Source organism: Ctenopharyngodon idella, chromosome 14 (genome assembly GCF_019924925.1).
Source record: "Ctenopharyngodon idella isolate HZGC_01 chromosome 14, HZGC01, whole genome shotgun sequence".
Classification (NCBI taxonomy): Eukaryota; Metazoa; Chordata; class Actinopteri; order Cypriniformes; family Xenocyprididae; genus Ctenopharyngodon; species Ctenopharyngodon idella.
Genome location: NC_067233.1, coordinates 20,724,833 through 20,749,699, shown reverse-complemented (window position 1 = coordinate 20,749,699; position 24,867 = coordinate 20,724,833). Strand labels below are relative to the sequence as shown.

The following is a 24,867-nucleotide window of genomic DNA, read 5'->3' as shown; positions in this document are numbered from 1 at the left end:
GCTGGTCACGACTAAATACGTTCCCATAGTGCTGATAAAGCGCAGCTTCTCGTTCCTGCCTTCTCAGGGAACAGGGTTACAGTGAAGTAACCCGGGGCGTTCCGTGACAGCATAAAACTCTTCTCCTCCTCCTGTTTCTTCTTCATATAATAATAATAATAATTGTGATACAAAACAGTAACATCATCACAATAATAATACTCATTATTATTATTATTATTATTAACGGTTTAAACGAATCTACAAAATATACAGAATAAACGTAGGTGTTACAGTTCACGTCTCCCCTGGACTCCATCTCCCATGATCCTCCCTGTTCCACAACTGCACTCACTTCCCCATCATCTCTCCCGCTCTTCCCGGATTCCCTGCACCTGGACTTTGTCATTAGCACTCCCTTTAAATTGGACTCACTTCCCTGCACTCCTTGTCCGTTCTTGTTGTTGTTGTTTGCTATTGTTTAATGTGTGTTTGCTGTTCTGCTCCTTCGTTTATTAAACCCCGTTATTTGTAGAAGTCTGATTCTGCCTCATCCCTGCTGCAGCCACACAGCTGTAACAGTAGGCCTATGTATACTTAATCAAAAATGTAAACAGTAGTGTCTCTATCATTGTTACATACAGTATTAGTTTTTAACAGTTAGTGCAAATATTTTCTCTTACTTTATTTTAGCTTAAATAACATCAAAATCTTGCACTGAACAACACTGAACAAATGCAATCCCTGAATACATTTGTACACTATTTTATTTTCATTCTATTGCCAAAGATGCCGTTTGAGCATTGGTAACGTTTAGTGGTAGCATCGAATTCGTTTCGGGGGTTTAAATCGACGCTCGCGACTTGCCAGGTGCTTTTACTGTAATTTAGGCAAGCGCTGCGGCGCGCTCATTTTTCCAGGCGCACCTATGCCGCGGCGAGATGAAAACAGGTGTGTTCGACATCGGCTGCAGCTTATGGCTTGCCATAATCGGCAAGAGTAGCCGCGTGCAGGCGGGGAGGAGCTGAAAACAGAGATGTGAAGTTGGACACTAGGCTCGTTTGAGATGAGCAAAATCTGCGCTGAACCGATCACCGGTGATCACCGCGAGATGCATGCCAGTTAGAAATGTGTCCGAGGGTGGGCCGCCTTGCTCTGATGTCATGCCAACGTGTGTCAAAAAAGTCTCGCGAGGGTGAGGCGGCCTCATCGGATTCTACAGTCGAGCACAGTTGCTCTCCACCGACTGCGCTGGCCAAAAGCACGATGGGAAACGACTTGCTGACGACACAGCTTAATGCTTATTGGTTTAAACAACCTTGATGTATTGATCTCTTTTAAAATGTTTGATTTTAATACTCTAATATCCTGTTTTTATGTGTATATTATGTGTGAATATTCCCAAAGTCTCTGACAGTGTAATCTCTCTATGGGTTATGTGATTGTTGTCATATTTATAAAAATATATAAAAACGTCTGTAATTAAAATAAAAATGATTGATACACATGCCTTTCGAATGGAAATAAACAAGTACTTTGGGTGTCTTGTTCATTATATTTATTTTCATATAAAAGCAACAGAACTTAAATTACATCCAGTTTTTCAGCAACACAGTGCGTGAGTGTGAATCCCGCGATATCTGCCTTTGATCTCGTAGGTTCTGGTCCACTATGAGAACAGAGAACTGTCTGTCTTGCCTGCACTTTTTTCACTCCTCCCCTCACTGCAGCCGCCTACGAAGCCCTGCACATGACATGCAAGAAAATTTTTTTAATTGTGCGCACGATTTACTAATTCGTTAGCTCGATTTACTAAATCGTGCGCACGATTTACTATTTGGTTCTTTCGATTTATAAATCATGCGTTTTAGTAACGAGGAACGAATTAGTAAATCGTGCGCACGATTTAGCCTACTATTTTTTTCCTGCATGTCATGTCCGGGGCTCCGTACTATTGCTATATAACACATAAAACATACTGTATTTCATTGCACTGCATAAGATCTAACTTGTTTAATTGTGCATGGAAGAGAAATAACATTGCATATGTATTGTTGCATTGCATTGCATGAAAGATCTACCTAATCCGTTGTGCACTGAATAGATGACACATATGGGCTGTTTCAATGTATTGCAAACAACACCTGACTTAGCCTATTCCGCTGTGCATTGAAGATACAACACATAGATGGGTTTCTGTGCAACGTCATAACAGAGATGCGTGCGCAACCAGGGGTCAGAAAGCAATTGTCTCACCATTACGGAGTTAATTTCTTAATATAATTGCCGGAGTCCATGCTACCTAGGCTTCCAAAGTAATTGATGCTAGTCATTTCCTCACTGTCACACACCTAGCTAGCTGTCACACATATCATGTCTTGTACAGTATGTTTACAGTATCAATTTTCTTTCAAATGTGGCGGGTCATGCGTAGCATTGTGTGACACTTCCACAAATCAGAAAAAGAGAAAACATTTTTCAATTAATGTTTTGATGATTATTTATTTGTTTATATTTTTGGTTATGGTTATTTAAGTAAACTATTTGTATGTAAACCATTTTCTGCGGGGGCAGGGGATTTGATACACTGAATTGGAATGTGTTATGGGAGGAAGGACTCTTATTGTAAAAGGCCTCTGGGTAAGGAAGTCAAGGGGCGGCCATTTTGTAGCTCATGGGGTGGCATGCTTGAAAGACAGGCCAACAAAGGTGCTGGAAAATGGCAGGCTCTCACCTGTGCGAGTGCAATGGACTAAGTTTGATCTGGCACACTGACTGAAGGATTACCTGATGGTTTTTGAGGCCTGTAGTGATGGGCAGATCGAGGCTTTGTGAAACACTGAAGCAATTGAAGCAAATGTGCCATAATGTGTCAAGGCTTCGAAACAATCTGATACCCGTCTCCACGGTGACCCCTGGTGGTCAGAACAGTGCAAATGCAACAAAACTCAGGCCAAACATGCATAAAAACCCCTTTTACAAATGTATTGCAAAAGTTTTATTGAAAGAAAAATCTATCAAATGCAATTAACTAATCATTTAATACGATTAAATATAGAGTGTCTGTATAATATGTGTTCTTTTATCAATTTTCAAGGTTTGTTTCTCTGTTCCATGGCTCAAGCTAAACAGGCAAATAAGAGATTAATAACTACCATTATTCATTTTAATTATTCTAATGTCTGATTAAAACATCTACAAATGTATAAAACTGATCAGAGATCAGGTAAAACCATAGGGTAAAGCCCATAGACACTTGTTCAATAGTTCTCAGTGAATCTGCATGATTCATGGGTTCACTTTATCATCGCCCTCTACCGGTGAACCATTGAAATTTCGAACTGTTTTGAAACGTTTCGAAACAGAGATGACGTAATGAAGCCTCGTTTACTAAAATCACGTGACTTTGGCAGTTTGATACACGCTCCGAATCACTGATTCGAAACAAAAGATTCATAAAGCTTCGGAGCTTCATGAAGCAGTGTTTTGAAATCGGCCATCACTAGAGGCCTGTTACCAGTGGATTATCACATTTTCTCCTTCTGGGATCATTTGAGGATTATTTTTTCCTTTTCAGTGGCATTGCCTCAGGAATCCAGAAATCCCTGGGAAGTTAATGTGGGTGAGACTGTTTTTTTTTTTTTTTTTTTTTTTTTTTTTACTTTTTATGCTGGGATTATCGTGTTTTTTTGGACTGCTTTTTTGGACTGCTTTTTCTGTTATGGACTCTGATTGCTGGTATTTGGTATTTGGTTCTAGGGGACTTTATAGGTCTCATTCAAGGCACCTTTTGATTCATGGACTCAATTCATTTTATTCTTTGAGTTATAAGGGTTGTATGTGGTTTGAATGATGTTTGTTAATACATGCATTGATTAATGAGAGTCTTATGCTTTGTACGTGCTTTATTAAATTGAGAACGTTAAGGTGTACAAACCAATACTAACCTAAAAGAACCCCGTGGTAACAATGAGACTTAGAGAAAGAAAAGTTTAATTTGTTACAATTGCTGTAAACATTTAGGATAGAAAGGCTCAACAACCAACAAAACCAGGCAAGTTCATAAATTCATAGGGTATGTCAGGTTTTTATGATTAGCAAACTTAGTTGGACAATTTCATTCGAGACCTGATGACTAACGTTATAACTTGGCATACAACTGTTAGCTAACGTATTAATGCGTTTTAATGCCTTTTTAATGCCAATTTTTACATTTTTTTATTGCCATATAAATGCCGCTAAATGTCGATAGATGACGACATAGGGCAATTAGAAAATTCATCATGTCATTGTTGTATTCGCATTGTGCCAAGTGTCAGCCCAACATTTGTTTGCTTCTCTGATGCTACCCTTTTTGCTCACATAATATACAGCCAAATTCCCAATAAAATTGTTTCATCTATATATTTATTTCTTTCTGTTTTTATTGTCATTCAATATGAAATGGTAACTGAAACGCGGCCCATTAAGATTACATACAGGGCTCAACATTAAGCCTTCTCATGTGGACACGCATAAATCACTCATTCACTTGTAGGAGTAAAACAGTTTCTTGTTCGGAAAAAAAGTATTTTTTTTTGTGGTGGAAATATAAATTTGTTCTGAAGCAATACCCTTTCAGAATATTGCAGCTTTGACATATGTAAATATGCATATTTTTGAATTACAACTGCATTAAATAATGTTATGGGATTGTTTTAAACATTTTTTGAAAATACAAATATGAAATGTTGGGGGGAAAATTATACTTTTAAAGATGAAACTAACCACCAGTAGGTGGCGGCAAGTAACCGTCTTAATGAGTGAATCATTGATTCATTCATTTAAGCGATTCATTCAAATGGCCGATTCGTTCAAAACGCTGAATCATTCAGTAATGAAAACAAGGCTGAGTGTTGCGCTTTGGTTCTGCTGTGATCTTTGTTTTAAACTATTTTCGCTGATAAAATAGAACAAAAACAGTCAATGTTCCTTCTAAAATGTAAGTGGCTTAATATTATCTACTTGTTAATTGAACTGTTGTATGAAATCAGTGTCATGTTTTTAATCGTGATGGTAGCCTATTTAGGAAAACAGCATTCTTGGTCGTGTAGTTTTCCTTAGCAGTATCAAGTTATAAAAACTCCACATATTGAATTTTTACCGCAGTATGTTTAACCAAGTTTTTTTTTTTTTTGCTCTTCGCTCATGTTTCCATTTCTCCTCCAGATGCTGCTCGAGCCTCAACAGCGCAACCTTGTTATCGTCAGTAGCTTACATTATATTAATATAATATTAATAATAATATTAATATATTAATTAATATATATTATTATGCACTATCGATCCGCCGCAGCAGCAGGAAAGCAAGATCTCGCGCTTGTGCGGTAGTACTAGGGGGTCTCGGAAGCTGGATCAGGTTAACAAGTCGCTATATTAGTCACAGCGCGCTTTCTTAGAAAAACGTCGCAAAAGGGGTCTGAAAAGGTGCTAAGTTGGCAACACTGATGCAGCCTTCCGTCTCCAGGTCCCAGCCCGCCGTTGTCCAAACGGGCGGTACGGCAATTTTGCACCGGCCGGAGGCAATGGGCTATATCAAAAAGCTTAGAACCCAAGAGGCGACTCTTTGATACATTTTGTGTAACAGCCACTAGAAGGCGCTCCGGTAGCGCGGCCGCCATTATAGGATGAAAAAACTTACTGGACCATAGAATCCTTCACATCTTACGCACCCAAAATCGGCGAATTTCACTGCCAAATCAGAAGCGCAATAGAACAGTTTTTTAAATTAAGTCACCAGTAAATTGTATGGCTCCTACAGTAAATGTTGTATTGTCTTATATATGTTTTATTTTACCAGTTGTGGAATCCAACCATTCAACCATCTGAGGTAACGTAGTTAGCCTACTTTGAGCACTTCCATTTTATGCAACTTTACACATTAATAGTAAATTAATAATTAATAAATTTAAGATCACCATGTTTGCAGCGAACAATATATTTTAGACCTAGTGGAATAATAGTAATATCTAGGTCTGAACTGAAATAGGCTATATTGTACGTTTTAATGGATCACGCTACAAATATAATGATCTTATAATACATGATGCATTGCTGTGTCCGTTATCGCATAAATTCCCACTTTTGTACACTTTTGCTTTAATGGACATTAGACAACACTGCAAAATCAAGCTGTTATATTCATATATTTATTGTCCAAAATTCCCAATTTTTCTGATATATGTCATTAATTTAATTTCATATGTTGGTAATAATTCAGTGTTTATAAGTCTTTTAAAGAATTTTAACCCAAACTGACTGGGTTTCTAGAGAGCAAAGGTTTTGTGAAAAAAGTGGAAGACTTAAACACAAAGTGTGTAAAATAAACTGTCATCATTCAGGTTGGATTTCAGCTTTAATGTATTTTTTTTTTTTTTTTTTTAACAAAGCAGCTGATATTGCCATAGAAACTAGTGGACTGCCGACTCGCTTTCACCCCCAAAATGGCGGAAACACAGGGCCGCTGCTGGGCGCCGGTGTTTCAATGGAACATGTTCTATTGAGTGTCGCTTCTTGTTAGTGTATATTCTTTGGCTATATGCACGGAGCGTTCTTTAGAACTTCCGCAATAATATAAGATAGCTCGAAAACTTCCGGTGATATGTAATTTGCTGGTGTGTTGAGCATCAGTAGTGTAATACTTATTTTATAATCAGAATATAGTCACTTAAATAGTCAGGCATAGCATTAATTTAGTTATTCAAACGTAAGACAGCATAGAAAATAAATAAATAAATAAAGTACCTCAGTGTTCCTCCTCGGCTAAATTCAATGCGACCATCAGTTTTCACACTTTCGTCAAAGCGTCAAAAATTAAATATTTATAGTGCACTTTAGAATAAATTGAATAAAATGTGTGTTTTTACAAGTGTGCCGAAATCATGATCTTGCGCTGCACTGACTGACAGCTGCCGTGATTACAAAGGGAAAGCACGGTGCTCGCTTTCTGTGTAATTCATTCACAAGAAAAGCCATTACCAAACTGGTTCCTTGTGCGCATCACACCAATGTACATATTTTGCGACAACAAATCAAAGTTATTAATTATTTAGGCTTTATTCAAAATAAACTGGTAGTATTATTTTTCTTCAAAACTATCTAAAAAAATTTAATGCCTGTAGAAATAAAATTTAATGCTTTTTAATGCCATTTAAGGCCTTAATTTTTGCAAAATCCATTTAATGACTTTTAATGCTTTCTAATGCCCCGCGGATACCCTGGTAATATGCAAATGAAACCCAAACAAACAGATCCAACTCTGAAATGCCAGTTTATTATTGAGTCAACAAGAATTTACAAACAATGCGAAATCTATTGATTAACGTTACAATCTTCTACAGGTGTTATGTGGAGTTCTGCATAACGTTACATGCCAAGAATTGCATGCACCTCCAAGTACTGTTTAAAAATTCTTTGTGGGGTTCATTAATGGTGATAAATAGTTCGGTATAACAGATGTTGTAGATGTTTCTCAGCATAAATGACTGTTACATCCCATGAGGTGCAGAACTCGCTATAATGGGACGTTCTAAAACGCTTAACGTGAAAAAGCTTAAATCTGGCTTAATTTACTAAGACAATGTTATTAACAAATCAAACTTAGTAAACACCATACTAATAAAGCATACTATGTACAGAAAAGCAAATGAGCCCATAATATGAACGCAACACGTTTAAGCATTTTCCTCCCATAAAGAAACGTTTACATGGACAGCTGTAATCTAATTATTGACCTTATTCTGAATAAGACAATATTATGATTAAGGTGTTTACATGAGTTGCTTTTAGAATATTCCTTTCATGTTCCCGTTTTACATGTACATAGGTCGATTAATGGCAAACGTCATTACGTCCCCATGGCACGCCGTCCTAATATATTGTATTTCCTTTTCACGTATCACCACACAGTACTTCTTCGTTATGGTACCATATACAGTTTCATTTTTTATTTTACAAAAGCTTCAAGTGCAATTAATTATTTGACATTCTATACGTGCAAATAGATACGGAGACCCGCATATGACATGCAAGAGAAAAAAAATTGTGCGCACGATTTACTAATTGAATGATGAATACTAATAGAATGATGTTTATAAATCATGCGCATGACATCGGACAAAACGGCTTCGCGCCTCAGACTGAAAGGCTTCAGGTCTCAGGAAAACGACGTCAGGTGTCAGGTCTCGTACAATTAGGCATCAGACGAAACAGCCTCAGACAAGAAGGCATCAGACGAAACGGACTAAAAGGCATTGGACAAAACGGCCTCAGACTAAAAGGCATCATCAGACGAAACTAACTTAGAAAGAAGCGAATTGCCCCGCCTCAATGTGACGTCACTTGCACGCAGTTTTCTGTTAAATGTTACACTAAGTTGTATAAAACATATCCCACTGAGATTATTTTGTAAATTTGTATTTTTCACTAGTTTTATTTGCATGTATAAAAAGTTAGCTAAATAACACATTGCAACATTGCAAACTATCGTGAAGACATACGAAAATTAACCATGGTTAAAAGTGTGTTAACTATGATTTTTTTTGTCGGATTGATAGACTACTATTTGTATAACAATAATTTTACTACAAATACCATAAACTATAGTGTAGCAAAACCATGGTTAATTTGTGGTTACCATAGTTAACTACAATAACCATGTTTTTTGTTTTATTTGTAGTAAAACCATGGTTAATTTTTATGAGGTAAAAAATCTTGTTATAAGCACAGCTGCTTTGTGTACAGAGGTTACCAAGGAAACGGCTTTATTTCTGCTGTTCTAGCGCCACCTACTGTCAGAGAGTCGATTAGGCAAGGCAATTTTTTTTATTTAGCACATTTCATACACAATGGTAATTCAAACTGCTTTACATAAAAAGGAAACAAATACATAAAAATAAAAATGGAATGCATAAACAATAAAAATAACAATAAAAACAGAATACCACTATCTGGATGGAAGGGTCACATTTTACATTTTCATTCAGCCCGTTGCTGTTTTTCTGCAGACCAATGTGAAAATTGGCATGTTCTTGTCTGTATAGGACCTAACCAGTGTAATATTTAATTAAGGCTCGCACACACATCTTACATCAATTTGGGTATAGTAACATTTAAATATATAAAAAAGGGAGAAAGAAAAAGACAACTGAAGGACGGCATTATGATGGGATAAAAGCCAATAGAAAGTTAGGCTATACAAAAAAAACAAAACTGATGCCTTTTTGTCTGAGTCCGTTTCATCCGATGCCTTTTGGTCTGATGCCTTTTGGTCTGAGGCTGTTTCGTCTGATGCCTAATTGTACGAGACCTGACACCTGGGCCCATATGTATCAGTAAAATTTTAGTCTAAAGTGTGTAAAAATTCTAAGAATGATGTAATTTTACTCTTATTCTTAGACTTAAGAATAAGTGTGATTCATAAAGGTTCCTAAGTGTCAAGACTAGATCTTGGCTCCTAAGTTATTTAAGAGAGCTGTAGAGGTCTCTTAACCTAGTTAAGAGTAACAAGATGGCAGCAAAGAAGAGGAGATACATGCTTTCCAATGAAGATATGATGTATTGGAGTTATATGATGACATGGAGTTAATAAAATGATATAAACTTGATTGTCAATTCTTTTTGTAACTGACCTAATAAGAAATGTAACTTTAAATAAATGTAATAAATTTAATAAATATTACTTAAACAATAATTAATATGTTTAATGCATTTTAATACATTTAAAGGTGCTGTATGCGATTTCTCAAATTCGTTGTTGAACACTGTTGATATTTAAAATCAACCCAAACAAACACCCCTCTCTTCATTGCTCCGCCTCCAAAACTCACACTCCAATCCTAACCACCCTGCTGCGAGTCGGTAGTTTACCTGCAAAACTCTCACTATCTAGCTACTGTTACATGTGTAATGAGAGTGGATCTCTGTTTATCACAGCTGATGCGAAACAAAATGCTTCACCAAAAATAAAGCGCAGTTGATGAACGAACGACAAGGAAGCACAAAAAATGAACATACAGTACACAAGAGTAAATACAAACAATAGTTTCTTGTTAATCACAAACAATTTTGCTTAAACCATCAAAATATGAGGAAAATATTTTTTTATTTTTATATTATTTAAATGTTTTAAAATATGACATTGACTACAACGTAATCAATTTTTAATATTTAATTCAAATATTTAAAAAAATGTGTTAAAAGATATAAGCATATTGTGTAGCTGTGCTTGGAGTCAATTGTTTCATGTGTGATAATGAAATGAAATTTCAAATTATTTCAAATTATTTTTGGCCAGGCTGTCATACAAATAAATTATGAACGCATGCAAAAACAAGAGAGAACCAATTAAGGTTGAAGATGTCAGTTTTTGTATGGCTTGACATCACATTTGGCCACTACTCTATGGTAGTTCATTGATTTTACAACTGACCATCAAGCCATGCGGCAAAAGAAAGCCACTTTTATGTTGACTGTGGGCTTCCCTGGAGTTGTTGGAGCCGTTGATGAACTCGTGTTCACATCATTGCTCCAATTGTAAATGAGTAGTCATATATCAATTGAAAAAGATTACACACCATCAATACTAATTTGTGATAATTATGCAAAATGCAAAGCCATTGCTTTTAAATAAATTTAAATATTAAAACGTTTGTGTTTTTATTATTTTGTTTTTTTTATTTTTTTTATAATAACACTAAATGATTGGTATTGTGCTGCTGTGACTTCACCCTTCCAGGCTCACTATTGGCTGATTCAGAGGTTGAGGGCGGCCATTTTGAGTTGACATCATTGTAGTCCTTAGTTCACAACACTTAAGTCAGCACTTAAGAATCCGTACTCTTAGAAAAGTCCTACTCTTTACTAAGAATTTTTTGACACTTAAGTCAAAACTTAAGACTGTTCTTAAGAGCATTTCTGAGACGTTTTATACATACGGGCCCTGGAGTAGGAGACTTTTATAAAGAAGCTAAAAGCAACTTTTAGTAAAGTATAAGACTGATTCTTAAATGCTGACTGAAGTCGCACTTAAGTGTTGTAAACTAAGGACTACAATGATGTCAACTCAAAATGGCCGCCCTCAACCTCTGAATCAGCCAATAGCGAGTCTGCAAGGGTGAAGTCACAGCGGCATGACACCAATCATTTCATGTTATTATAAAAAAAAATCATTGAAAAAGACACTGAAACGTTTTAATATTTTAATTTATTTTTAAAAATAGCTTTGCAATTGTGCAAAATTATCACAAATTAGTATTGATGGTGTGGAATGTTTTTCTATTGATATATGTCTCCTCATTTACAGTTAGAGCAATGATGTGAACATGAGTTCCATCAACGGCTCCAACAACTCCAGGGAAGCCCACTATCAACATAAAAGTGGCTTGCTTTTGCCGCATGGTTTAACGGTCAGTTGGAAGGTCAATGAACTGCCATAGAGTAGTGGCTAAATGTGATGTCCAACCATATGAAAATGGACATCTTCAACCTTAATTCAAATATTTTTAAAAATGTGTTAAAAGATGTAAGCATATTGTGTAGCTGTGCTTGGAGTCAATTGTGTCATGTGTGATAATGAAATGAAATTTCAAATTATTTCAAATTATTTTTGGTGAGGCTATCATGCAAAGTAATTATGAACACATGCAAAAACAAGAGAGAACCAATGAAATATTAAAAACTGATTATGTTGTAGTCAATGTCATATTTTAAGACATTTAAATAATATAAACATAAAAATATTTTCATATTTTGATGGTTTAAGCAAAACTGTAGGGTCATTTAAAAAAAAAAAAAAAAAAAACTTTGCACATCAATTTTGGCCACTATGTTTGGTATGGTAAGTTTACACAATACTAAAGAGCTCAAAATAATATCACTGCAATGAAGGCTTATGACTGGGCAAGCGCTTTAGGACCACGTTTATATTAGAAAAGCTTTCCAGTGCTGGAGAGAGCTAAGCAGGAAGGCCTGAAAACAGATGAGGAGGCTGCTTTGATTCCTTCTCATGTAAGTAACACTGGGTTTGATTGTCTGGAGCTGCTGTTCTGTTGGCGATTAACAACAAACTCTTGTTTGTATTTACTCTCGTGTACTGTACGTTAATTTTTTGTGCTTCCTTGTCGTTCGTTCATCATCTGCGCTTTATTTTTCGTGAAGCATTTTGTTGCACGTCAGTATTGCGTGTGTAACAGTGGCCAGATAGTGAGAGTTGTGCAGTTAAACTACTGCACACTGACGCCCACTAGAACATGAGGTGTTTAGTGTCATTGTTAGTGCACTCGCCTCGCATGCCAGCAGCGTTCGGGCCAGGGTTCGAGACCGACTTGGAGCAGGGTGGTTAGTATTGGAGGGTGAGTTTTGGAGGCAGAGCAATGAAGAGAGGGGTGTTTGTTTGGGTTTATTTCAAATATCAACAGTGTTCAACAACGAATTTGAGAAATCGCATACAGCACCTTTAAATGTATTAAAATGCATTAAATATGTTAATTATTGTTTAAGTAATATTTATTAAATTTATTTAAAGTTATTACATTTCTTATTAGGTCATTTACAAAAAGAATTGACAATCAAGTTTATATCATAACTCCAATACATCATATATTCATTGGAATGCATGTGTCTCCTCTTCTTTGCTGCCATCTTGTTACTCTTCACTAGGTTAAGACACCTCTCCAGGCTCTCTTAAATAATTTAGGAGCTAAGACCTAGTCTTGACACTTAGGAACCTTTATGAATCATACTTATTCTTAAGTCTAAGAATAAGAGTAAAATTACATCATTCTTAGAATTTTGACACACTTAATACTAAAATTTTACTCTGAGCGGCTTTATACATACGGGCCCTGATGTTGTTTTTCCTGAGATCTGAAGCCTTTCAGTCTGAGGCGCGATGCCATTTTGTCTGATGACTGAAGCATTTTAGTCTGAAGCATGACGCCTTTTTGTTATATGACTGTGTGAGGAAGTCCTAAAATGTACACCGTACACATGACGTTAATAGCGTGATTAAGGTGTGTACATGTGTATAATGCACTCCGATAATGCGACTAAAATAGGAATACTCCACCTGTCCTAATTCGATTTGTGTTTACTTCGAGTATGACTTTAGCCGGATTAAGGTAATTAAAAATCGCTGTTTACATGGTAGTTTCTTAATCAGAGTATTGTCTTAATCGTGTTAATATCGGAATATTGTTGTCCATGTAAATGTACTGTCAGTTTTTGGGATTGACAACCGCATTTACTTACAGGTGTGAGTCTCAATTTCCCGTTCCCGTTCACACACACACAGTATAGCATCTGGAACACTGTATGAAGGTGCAGCTAGAGTAATGCCCTCTTACTAGTAACCACGACAGTGACCAACGTAATATTAAAGATGGCGACGTCCATAAAACGTTTGACATGACAAGAGACCAATTGAACCGCGAGTTTATCTGTTCAAACTTCATTAACCAACAGCAGCATGTAAACATGCGCTAGCCGGAGTCTTTAACCGTTGCACTCGTGTGTCACGTCCTTTGCGACGGCTCGCGCATGACACGGCATTTGAATTTCGAAAAGAAACACAAAACTGACGGGAGCCACTCCGGTGGAGAACAGTGACTGGATCTAACACCTTAAGATGACGCCCAGCTCATGTCTCTGTCACTGTAAGTTACCGGAAGCGAAACCACACACAAAACACCTTAGAAGAGCGGCTCTCTTGCACTGTATGACGTGACAGACAACTAGTTGTCCAGTCCTGTTCCGTTCATACAGCGTGGAATTTCTAAGAATGCGGTTGTGAGTCCTGAAAATTTACGGGTGTGAGTTCGGTTATAGAATGCGGTTGTCACTCCCATAAATAACCGTACTGTGTGTGAACGTAACCGTATTAAGGACTCAAATACAGGACTGACAACCGTATTCTGCTGCTGTGTGAACGTGGTCTTAATGTACTAAGACAGTGACATTAAAAGAGCAAACTTAGTACTAATAAATCATACTATAGCCTACAGAAAAATTGGTTTGTGCAGAATTTGATCTTTTAATATCACTTAGTAAGCTACATTAAGCGACGTTAAGCTTTTTCTTTATAACGGTTTTCTATGAGAGGAAATCACAACGTGTAATTGAATTGCGTTCATATTATGGGCTCATCTGCTTTGCTGTACATAGTATGGTTTATTAGTATGATGTTTACGGAGTTCGGTCTTTTAATATCACTGTCTTAGTACATTATGTTAAGCGTTTTCTATATGAGAGGAAAACGCTTAACATTAAATCAAACGTGTTGTCTTCAAATTCTGGGCTCATCTGTTTTTCTGTACATAGTATGGTTTATTAGTATGATGTTTACTGAGTTTGGTCTGTTAAATATCACTGTACATTAAGCCACGTTAAGCGTTCTTCCGGCATAAGACTCATTAGCGGTTTTGCCCCCTGAATGCGCGCGAATCCAGTATTGTTTGTATACAAGAAACCCTTCTATTGGTTCATAGCAATAATATGTCATTGCTTCTACGGAATGCATGTACTGTGCATCATTAGGTGATACCCTGAACTCTCGGCTGATACTCGAGGTATGCAGATTCCAAAACCACGGTCTGGAGCAAGTTCAGTCAACCCGGAGTATGAAACTCAAGAGTTAACGGTGACCACACAACCGAGCACCAAATCCAGTAGTCACCATGGAAACGGGCGGCTGAGAAGAAGCGCGCCATAAGATGCTTCTTTTGTTTAATGGCGATTTACATTCTTAGTGCATATCGCCACCTAAGGGGCAGTTGTGCAATCAATTTTTAATCTTATCTCTCAATCTTTAATCAGTTTTTGATTACTGTGAACAAGAAGAACAGTATGTGCTTGCAAAGATAATATGGCTGTAAAATTTATTTTTTGTTTAGCCATTTTGCTTCCACATTTCTTGTAAGGTGAGATGTATCACATATGAATTTTTATTATAGAAATACATTATATAGAAAGCAACCCTAGCAAAAAACAAACAAACAAAACAAAAAAAAACTTTTGAGTGCAGATCCAGAACAAAATAAATTAAAAATGAGAACAAAATTATGAGATGAGAACAAAATAAATTAAATAAATTAGAATATAATAAACATCGCTTAGGAGAAGGTTATGTTCAGAGAATAACTTGCTTTGGCTACTTAGCCTACATACCCTCAAAGTTACCTCAGGTTTTGGAACCAAAAGCTAAGGTTATCCGCTTACTGGGCCTCATTTATTAAACGAATGTAGGACAGAAAATGGTGCGTGTGGCCGTGCACACAAAACTTGGCATGTATCATATGGATGTGAGCGGTGGCTATGATCAAATATCACGTCAGGTCTCAGCTCGTATACGCAAGTTTTTGAGTTAGCGCGAACTTGCGTGCATCAAAAACCAGCAAACATCAATCTGGTCGAGAATTGTAATGGGAGCATTTTGATAATTTAGATTATTTTCCTGATAAATAACCGAAGCTCATTAGTCGATCATAAACCGTTAAGATTAGAATGTCAAATTAAAATGAATTTAAATTAAATTAGAATAGATGGGTGTTTGTGACCCATTGAAAATACCATTTTTTTTTTTCAGGGTTAGCTTTGCATGCGCAAATAAAAGCATAAACAAAAGAATATGAACAAAAGAATTCACACATGGTTCATATCACGCACCTGTAGCACTTCTGTGAACCGAGAAAAAATGAATAAAATTAAGTCTATATAAGCTAAAAATAAAAATAAAATAAATAGAACTACACAACATATATTCCATTTAAATTAACAGATTAACAAAAAAAAACAAAAAAAAAACTGTGATGCTAAATTTTTGTGACACTCTAACGCATTGTATTTTTTTTATTTTTTTTTAATTAAATTTAAGTGATCGCGCAGGCGCCTCGCGCGCACACACGCAACATCAGTTCTGTTTATAACTTGACATTTCAGCTATTCATCATCAAACTAAAATGCAGTCAACCAAACATAAAAGTTACACTGCTCAAATTAAATGGTCCGCTGTAAATCGGTGCCCAACCACACACATTTTTGCGCATGTGAAGGATGCTGTTTTACGTGGATACTGATACCAGTAAACCGTATCCACCTTATTTTCAGGCATGACCATGGCCCTGTCCCTAATGCCAACCTAAACACTCGCGGCCTTCCAAGGAGTATGCACTTTCGACCGCAAAGCGGCCGCTCGCGATCACCATTCTGAAACCTATAATGACAAATGGGACACCCTACGGCAGGGGTACTCAAGTTCGGAGGCCAAGAGGGCCGCATTTTAACCACATGAAATGCAAAGGGCCACAAATTATAACTTGGATCGTAAGACTTTTATTTAGGGCCTACTTAAGACAATATTAGTAGTTTTACTGAGTATTTACTAAAAGTGCAGTTTATTATCTAGCTAAGTCTTACTAGTACTTTAATGGTTGTCCTATTTAAAGTGTCACTGAACATGATAAATGGCATTTAAAAGGATTAATAGCTTTTCTTGCTGTATTCTTAATGTACAAATGCATAAAGAAAAACAAGAACTGATGAAAAGAAGTCCTTATTCATATTGAAATGTCTGCAATTGTTTTCACAAGTAATTTCAGGTCTGGCTGTTGTTCACTGGCTGATGAGACAGTTCGTCAGTAAGACGAAAACATTGCACTTTTTTATAGTCTTTTTATACTCCATTGCACCTTTTTAACACTTTTTATAGTGCCTATTTATACTCAGGGTTGCTCAAAGGTTTTATTATTTGTATTATTATTACCTACCTTTTAATTTGGTCAGAATCCAAAAATCTTTTTTTTTTTTTTTTCAATCACAGTCTCATGAATTCTCTAATTATAACCAACGTTGTGAACATGATAAATAAGATATTCTCCTTTAACTCGATGTGACGACACAGATCTGTAATGGGAGCGCTCTCTGCTTGCTTTCTGTTTATAACACATTGACATTAAAAATAAAAGTTTTGTTTTTCATGCTGCTAAGAGGACTATCGGCAACTTACACACTGCAAAGTTTGAGGAATGTCAACTGCATTACATGATGGAAAATTAAGGTTACTTCGTTTTTTACTTGCGCGCGCAGTCTCGAGCCTTTGATAGCGTTCACGAGCACAAGCGCTCAACACATGCGCACTAGAGAGATTCATGTCTAGTCTTTTTCGCTCAAATAGTTACAATAAAATGTCTTTGTACTCGTTTAAAACAGAGTTGCTGGTATCTTTTAATCCCCTCACACGAGCGCTCTTCAACACGGCCGGCTATTGTGTTTGTTGTTATTCTTGTTCTGTCTTCTCCGTTCCTTTCCAGACTAAAACAACAGCCCGTTTCAGTGCTGACACCTTGTGGACAAACTAAATTAGTGCAAAAACTATTCAATGTGCCCGTGCAAAGTGCCTTCAGTCTATATTCTTTGCGGTTAGAAAAACTGCTGCGCGCGTACGCTATGTGCGTTCTCTGCTGATGATTACAGCGTCACGAGCACTGTACGCCTACCCTAGTGTACATGTAAAAAATACGAAGTAATATTCACACTAAGTTTGAATGCAAATTATAATAAAAATACATTTATATGTAGCATGATGCGGGCCACTAATTTAATGCTGACGGGCCGCCTGTTGAGTACCCCTGCCCTACGGTCTCATGGACTTAATGGATGTGCACACAGCAGCCATTGTAAGTCCACACGACCGTAAGTGCATATGAAGTGTGCCATTTGGTACAGGGCCTATTTGTAAAATAAATGTGTCTAGCTTCCGGTGTCATCCGCGTCCCGTTATTTTTAGATGTACTGCTTGATACTGCAAACTGGTATTTCTTACCATATTATTTTAATGTGTTGTCGTAATTATAAACAACCTAGTTCGTAACGCAATTAGTTTTACCATTTACTGAACTTTGTTATTCTCGTTATTTTCCTATACCGGCTAATGAATGGGAAGTTTTAAACATTCATAGCTAGCTTCTAAGTTGAAAGATAAGGTGGAATATGCGCTGTTTCATTTCAAAGGCTGCATCCTCCAGAGGCCATATTTGTCAGCCACATATGTTATCAGACAGGAATTTCTCATTTCATAAATATACAGGCATGTGTGGGTAGTTTCTCTTTGGCTGTATAGGAATGATGAATGCCACTTCAGTATTGAGTGTTATATAATGCAGCGATGGAACATTAACGTACTGCCAATGAAATTTTTAAAAGTGCTGATTTTCACAAAGGACAAATTCAATCACTAATTACACTGTACTGTAGAGGTCAGATTTTACCTCCAATGCAGCAACAAGCCATCGAACATCTGTTCAGCAAAGGTTTGAAATGTCAACTAAAATCTCAAACAGATCTTACTATTGTTATATATGACAGTAATAACCCAAAGTTTATTTAAAATAAAGATATCTTTAGATCTGTCCAAGAAAAATCTCTATTGTACTGTACAGTATTTCCAGAAAAGTCAATCATTTTCCAATATCTTCTTTATACCTTAAAATGCAAGTTACCTAAATCTTCAAAAGAGACTTTTGAACAAATCTAAGGCATCAATAATAATAAAAAAACAGACACATGCACACACAAGTATTAATGCATTATCTTCCAAAACAAACTAAATTAGATATAATATCTCTCTCTATTCCTTATACAACCATCTAAGTTTATAGGGCTGGAGCCTATCCCAGTTTCTTAGGGCAGAGGCAGGGGAAAGCACCCTGGACAGATGTAATATATCAGATATTCAAAAGCTCTGTAAAAGCATTAAACAGGGGAAAACCAGTGGATGTAACCTCTCACTGCAGCTCAATCTGCATTGTAAAAAGCGCTATATAAATAAAGGTGACTTGACTGCAGATAAATGAGTTGGTCCAGATGCAAACACTTTTTTAGAAATGTAGGCATGGCTTTAAATTTCCCAATGATATACATGAGATTCGTTTTCTTTAACATTGGATTCAGTTTTGTTAAGTAGTTAAGATCTTGTAGTGATATTTTATTTGGTTCCTGTAGCTCCGGGGTGTTCAATCCTGCTTCTGGAGGGCCACTTTCCTGCAAAGTTTAGCATCAACCCTGATTAAACACCTGAATCAGCTAATGAAGGTCTTCAGGATTATTACAAACTTCCAGGCAGGTTTGTTGGAGGCAGGCTGGAGTTAAACTACGTAGGAAGGTGGCTCTCCAGGAGCAGGATTGGACACGCCTGCTGTAGCATCTACAGCAGTGGTTTTCAATCCTGGTCCTGGGTACCCATAGCACTGCACATTTTGAATGCCTCCCTTATTTAATGCAAATGATTCAGATCATCAGCTTGTTAGGAAAGCACTCCATGAACTGAACTGACTGTGTCAGATAAGAAAAATATATAAAATGTACAGAGCGGTGGGTCCCCAGAGCAAAGATTGAAACCAGTGAGCTACAGAAAGCTCTTCTCACTTCATTGTTCACTTTCATACATGAAACAGACAAAACAAGATGACAACGCATTTGCCGTTTTAATAGCGCTTTTATCAAAAGCACTTTATCAAATCTCAACAGTTTTCTTTTCTAATACTGAAGTGTATGCCAATGGTCAACCACTAGCTTCACACAGATACTTCTGTAGTAGCTACTGTAATGTCTACCTCAGCCGAAAGCAGAGGGTGGAACAGGAAATTGAAAGCAAAAGCAAAGGCATTTCGGGCTTTAACCCTCCAGTCCTGCTCAATCTTGACCTGTCGTCGTATTGGTACAAGTGGTGAGGCACATGTCTTGCAGTGCAAGGCCTTGAGTTCAAACACTGGCCATTTGCTGCCCAGTCTACCTTCAAGTACCGTGCTAAACTCCACCATACTGCCTGAGCTGAGTGCCAATAGGACGTGTCTGAATTCACTACTAGCCCGAAGTACAATGTCTTTGGTGGCATCATCAAAATCTTGTGCCCCATTGCGCCCCTTCTGCGGCATCCCCATGGTCACTTCAAACTTGTAGTGGTCAAAACGTTTGACATGGCACTTATGCTTTGCAAGCGCCTTGAGCTGACACAGCGGTTCAGCGGGTCCCGGCTGGGTCTCATCACAGGCAGGGTACTCCTCACCGTATAGACATCGGGCCCAGTCTGCTATAAAAACCGGCAGAAGGTTGATGACAGCTTGCGCTCCATTCTCGATCTCAGTGACGCGAACGTACTTAAACCGACCCTCCCATGTCACCCGGTGTCCCTCCAAGTGGCTGCAGAGGATCTGGGCGTGTGCCATGTTATGCTCCTTCCAAGCACGAGGGCCACACAGGTCGCTGTACTCCTGCCAAGTCAAGGTGGAGTTGTATACCTTCATCCCCTCAGAACGGTACACATAGAACCAGCTGAAGAGCACCAGAGCTGAAATCCACACAAGGATCAACTTGACCACGCTGCTACGCCGCAAAAAGTGCAGAACTGCCAAAGGCGACACACTAAAACGTGTCCACCAGTGCAACAAGACAGGCAGCACAAAAACACACACTGTTACAACCATTTTGGTCAGTTCCAGGGCGAGGAACCATTGCACCAGCTGCACCAGCATTATGGCTGCTAGAGCCAGCGATAGTACCGGCAAAGCAAAGAAGAAAAGGAGGTAGCCCACAGCTGTGCGCATTAGCCCCAATGCAGTAGACTCTTGCAACAGCGTGACAGACAGTTCACACCAGATGAAGCACACCAGGTAGGGCAGCAGCACACAGTAGGTGCCACGTGCACCACCTGCTGTGGCCATTCGGGTACACAAATACAGGAGGTAAAAATACAGAAAACAAGGCACACCCACATGCAGTACCAACCAGTCGCCAAGGTGCATGTTGAACCAAGCGCCACCAACTATTCGACCCACCCAGCCTCCCAGCAACTGATTCATTAACGCAGAAATGGCGGAGGCAACCTGGGAGAGCAGAGCAAGTTTGGAATGCTGCTGCGCTGCTGGTCGCAGGCTTAAGTAGCCGCTTACAGTGAAGAAGACTGCAACCGTAGCCAGTTCCGAACATGGCAACCAGGACTTGTCTGCGACGGGAAACGAAAGGATGAGGAAAAGTGAAGAAAGGAGGAAGTAGAGGTATGGCTCAAGGTGGTTCCATGTGAAGTTTGACTCTGCCTGCTCAAGGTCTATGCCTGGCTCAAAATGAGACAACATGGCCGTCAACGCTCGAAAGTTCTCCCATGCCTTGCTGTTCTGAAAGACTCGGAGAGTACAGATTACCATTGACACAAAAGATAGGTAGAATATAATAAGAGGAATGACAAGGACAAAGAACTCTAGGGTTAGGTTGGAGATGATGAAGAAGAAGATGAGGGTATTGATGTGATGAGTAGGTATGAGGGCGCTAATCCACTGCATGCCCGCACGGGATGCCCAGTCAATCAACACCTCTTTCACCTCCAACACTGCATGAAGGGGAAACTTCAACACCTGTAGGTACGAAGAAAATTATTGAGTTAGTCTAAAATATTTATTATAATATTGGCTGTGTCTCAAAACAAGGTAAGCTGCTAAACTAAATAGTAGGGGTGTCAATTTTCAAGAATACTCAGAATTTGTTGTTGTTAAAAAGATAGTTCACCATAAAATAAACCATTAAGACTTTTGTTCATCTTCAGAACACAAACAAAAATATTTTTATTATTCTCTCATCATATGTCTATCCAATGAAAATCCTTTTTTTCACCTGGCAAGCCCTTTTGAGCTTTCATTGACCGTATTTGATCTAAACACTGATCAGCACGTGAATAAACCCCTAAATTAAATCTGTTCATCATATAAAGCAATGTGTCTCTTCAGTAGACCTGGATTAAAACATTCAATTCATATGATTTACTTTTACAATGTCTTTATGCAATTTTTGAAGCTTGGAAATTTTGGGTTACATTGACTTTCAATGAATGGAGTGAATGTTGAGAGAATATTATAAAAATATCTTAATTTGAGTTTCAAAGATGAACGGAAGCCTTCTGAGTCTCGAACAACACAAGGGTGAGCAAATGATGACAATTTTCATTTTGGGATGAACTATCCCATTAAAACTGATAATCATTACATTAATTCCACAGAACGGAGGATAACTCCAAATATCATGTACATGTGGCCTACTTTTAGGTAAGAACATGTACAGAAAATACATATAAGACTCTTCATTACAACTTCATGTTGTACTTCAGCTTATGATCACTGTATTTGTAGTGTACATAACCATTATTTACACTGATGATGTTGAACAGGCCAAATGTGTGTGTTGTGTCACAGACGTGCAATAACATGCAGCGCAAGTTCAAGTGTTTTGGATAAAGCAGTGTATAAGCAGTGTTTTTTCTATCTAATTAAAGATGTATCATTTCATCCAGTACATGGTGTTTTATATTCTATGTTCTTGTTTACGTATTGGCACATTAGCCAATATCCTGTGTATAATTGTCCATGGAGAGCATCTCATAACAATTACTTGTGAAATTCCACTTTGGTTAGGATCCCATTTGTGCGGACAGCTGGCCATGTAGGCAGTACACAAAATAAGTAAGCTTGCCAAGTTTTAATATGCATAGATTCAATCAGAAATAACACCTTCTGATGCAAAGGCAGTTCATCGGGGTTCTTTACTGGCCCTTCATCATCGTCATCATCATCATCCCCTCCTGCTTCCATGGCAGGTGTTGGTGAAATACCCTCAGCGTATTGTTTAGTATTCTCAACAAACTCTTCTACACCTACATATCCAGCCCCTGCCAAAGCAAAAATACACAGATTCAGATTATTATATTCATATTACCACATATGTAATATAAGTATCAAACATATTAGACCCTAAAGGAAAGATAACACAAATTCACCATCTCTTGAGACCAAACTCTCCAAAATTTTTTTTTGTTTCTGTGCTGGGCTTGAGAGAGGGCTGCTGGGAGCACCATCTGGAGGAGCAGGACACACAACATATGTTCTAAAGATATTTACAGTCGACCCTGTTGATTTATGGAAAATAACTGGATGAAGATTCTTAATTTGTCATTTTTATTTGGAGTTCCACAGAAAAATAATAATAGCATACAGGTTGAGCACAATAAGAGGGTGAGTAAATAATGACAGAATTTTCATGTTTGGACGAAGTATTCCTTCAGCATTATCCAAATTGGTTGATCACAACAACATATTCCTGATGTTTCACCTGTCTCAGTGTTGAGCTGGCTGACATTTTCCAGAAGTTCAGAGGCAGTGATGTTTTTCTTCCTCTCTGGATTGAGTTTCCAGTACATGAGCAGAGCTGCTTTCCTTACACTGCGCTGAAAACGAGATTCACATGCCAGGGAACACACCTCCTCTCTGTTCTCAGCTGTGATGCCTGGCACAAACACACACAGACACACTAATCCATTATAAAGTCAGTCTAAATGTAAATATAGACAAAGGGGTATCATATGTTTACAATAGTCTAGATATCAAAAGTATCTGCTTTACCCCTCCTGTCATGCAGGCAGCGCTGTAGCAGTTTCACTGCATCTTTCCGTCCATTTTTCGCCGCCTGGAGTAGCCATGTTACCGCGGTGACAGAATTTACTTCTTCGTCTTCTTGCTCGGCTAATCTCAGGTAATATCTACCAATCTGTTTAATCAACAGTGTAAGTTTTCGAATTACTATAACAATGTATAATTTAAGTGTATTTTTGTGGCATTCAAGACCTCTGTCTGTGCTTTGGCATCCCCATTCTTTGCCTTCTGTTTAAGATCATCAATGCTTAGCTCCTCTGGGATTTCCCCTAGAAAATGAAAAGAATCAAACACACAAACAGCCTTATACTCACATTGTGCTGTCACAACAAATATGTATAGTAAAGCAAACCAGTTCTGTTTTTATTAAGAGTTGTTCACAGCAGATTTTCAAATATTTTTTTAAAAATCAGATCTTAAGGACGACTGCCTAGTGCCTACACCACCTTATTTGCAACTGTTCAAAGCATATTGGTTTGTTTAAGCAATGCAGTTCCAGCATATCTATGATAAGTTGAGAGTTCTACATACGCTTTCTTGGTAGTTGAAAGCAGAAAAGATAGGATAGCTGACAACATATCAGTGCTTATAGTTTTTATTTTAATTTTAGTTTTTTTTTATTTTTTAGTTTTTTAATTACTATATTTATTTTTATTTTTATTTCATTGAACTATGCTATGTGTGCCTGGGCCTGCTTTGCCAAATGGCTTAACATCTATTGGCTTTACTTAGTGGCTTCGCTAGTTAACTCTAGCGAAGCCGAGAGTTAACTAGTGACTTGCAATAGCAATGTGAACCTGGGTGTCATACCCTTAGGTTTAACTATTGACTTAAAACTGCTATGTGCCAGATCCAAGATGGCTCAAACGTACCTAATTAGAACGCACACTATGTGTGACTTTAACAAATGATTTCATGTTTCAAGCTGATAGAGATGGAAAATAACCCACAGCAACAACCTGAGCAAGCATGCATGCTGCATGCAATTATTTATATTCTGCCATATTGCTTATATGCTTATCCACTCTTTGTATCAAGGCAACTTGTAAAACATCAAACATGATTTGAACATGTTTGTTTGTTTCATTGATAAATGCAGACAATGCAACATTGTTTTGAAATAATAAAAAAGGCTGTTCACTAGGGCTGCGTGATTTATCGCGATTAAACCACACGCAATTTGGCAAAGGCAGCGATTTGTTTTATGCGCAGCTTGTCAGAGCTGTACGGCTCTGTAATCAGTAAATGCTTCTCCATCTGAAAGCCAGAGGGTGCTCTTGCGCAGAAACTGCAAATATGCCCTGCCGCAGAAGTAGATAACGCGTCATATCGCTGTAGCTTGAATAAACAGATAGAAACGCTTTGATTGATTAAATATGACTAATAA

At 37.7% G+C, this 24,867-nt stretch overlaps 1 protein-coding gene across 6 annotated transcripts in view; it reads right to left on the bottom strand.

Annotated features, from left to right (window-relative positions):
* Positions 1 to 19,484: 19,484 nt before the first annotated feature.
* Positions 19,485 to 24,867, bottom strand: part of wfs1b (Wolfram syndrome 1b (wolframin)) — a 69,203-nt gene continuing 63,820 nt past the window's right edge. For 5 of the 6 annotated variants that reach the window (XM_051860740.1, XM_051860741.1, XM_051860735.1 and 2 more), the window contains 6 exons: positions 23,673 to 23,749; positions 23,451 to 23,595; positions 23,161 to 23,334; positions 22,829 to 22,957; positions 22,563 to 22,720; positions 19,485 to 21,416 (listed from right to left, as the gene is read on the bottom strand). In XM_051860740.1, coding sequence (XP_051716700.1) covers positions 19,584 to 21,416; positions 22,563 to 22,720; positions 22,829 to 22,957; positions 23,161 to 23,334; positions 23,451 to 23,595; positions 23,673 to 23,749 — 2,516 coding nt within the window. In that variant the 3' untranslated portion in view covers positions 19,485 to 19,583. The remainder of the gene's footprint in view (positions 21,417 to 22,562; positions 22,721 to 22,828; positions 22,958 to 23,160; positions 23,335 to 23,450; positions 23,596 to 23,672; positions 23,750 to 24,867) is intronic. The other variant, XM_051860738.1, reaches the window with a different exon arrangement.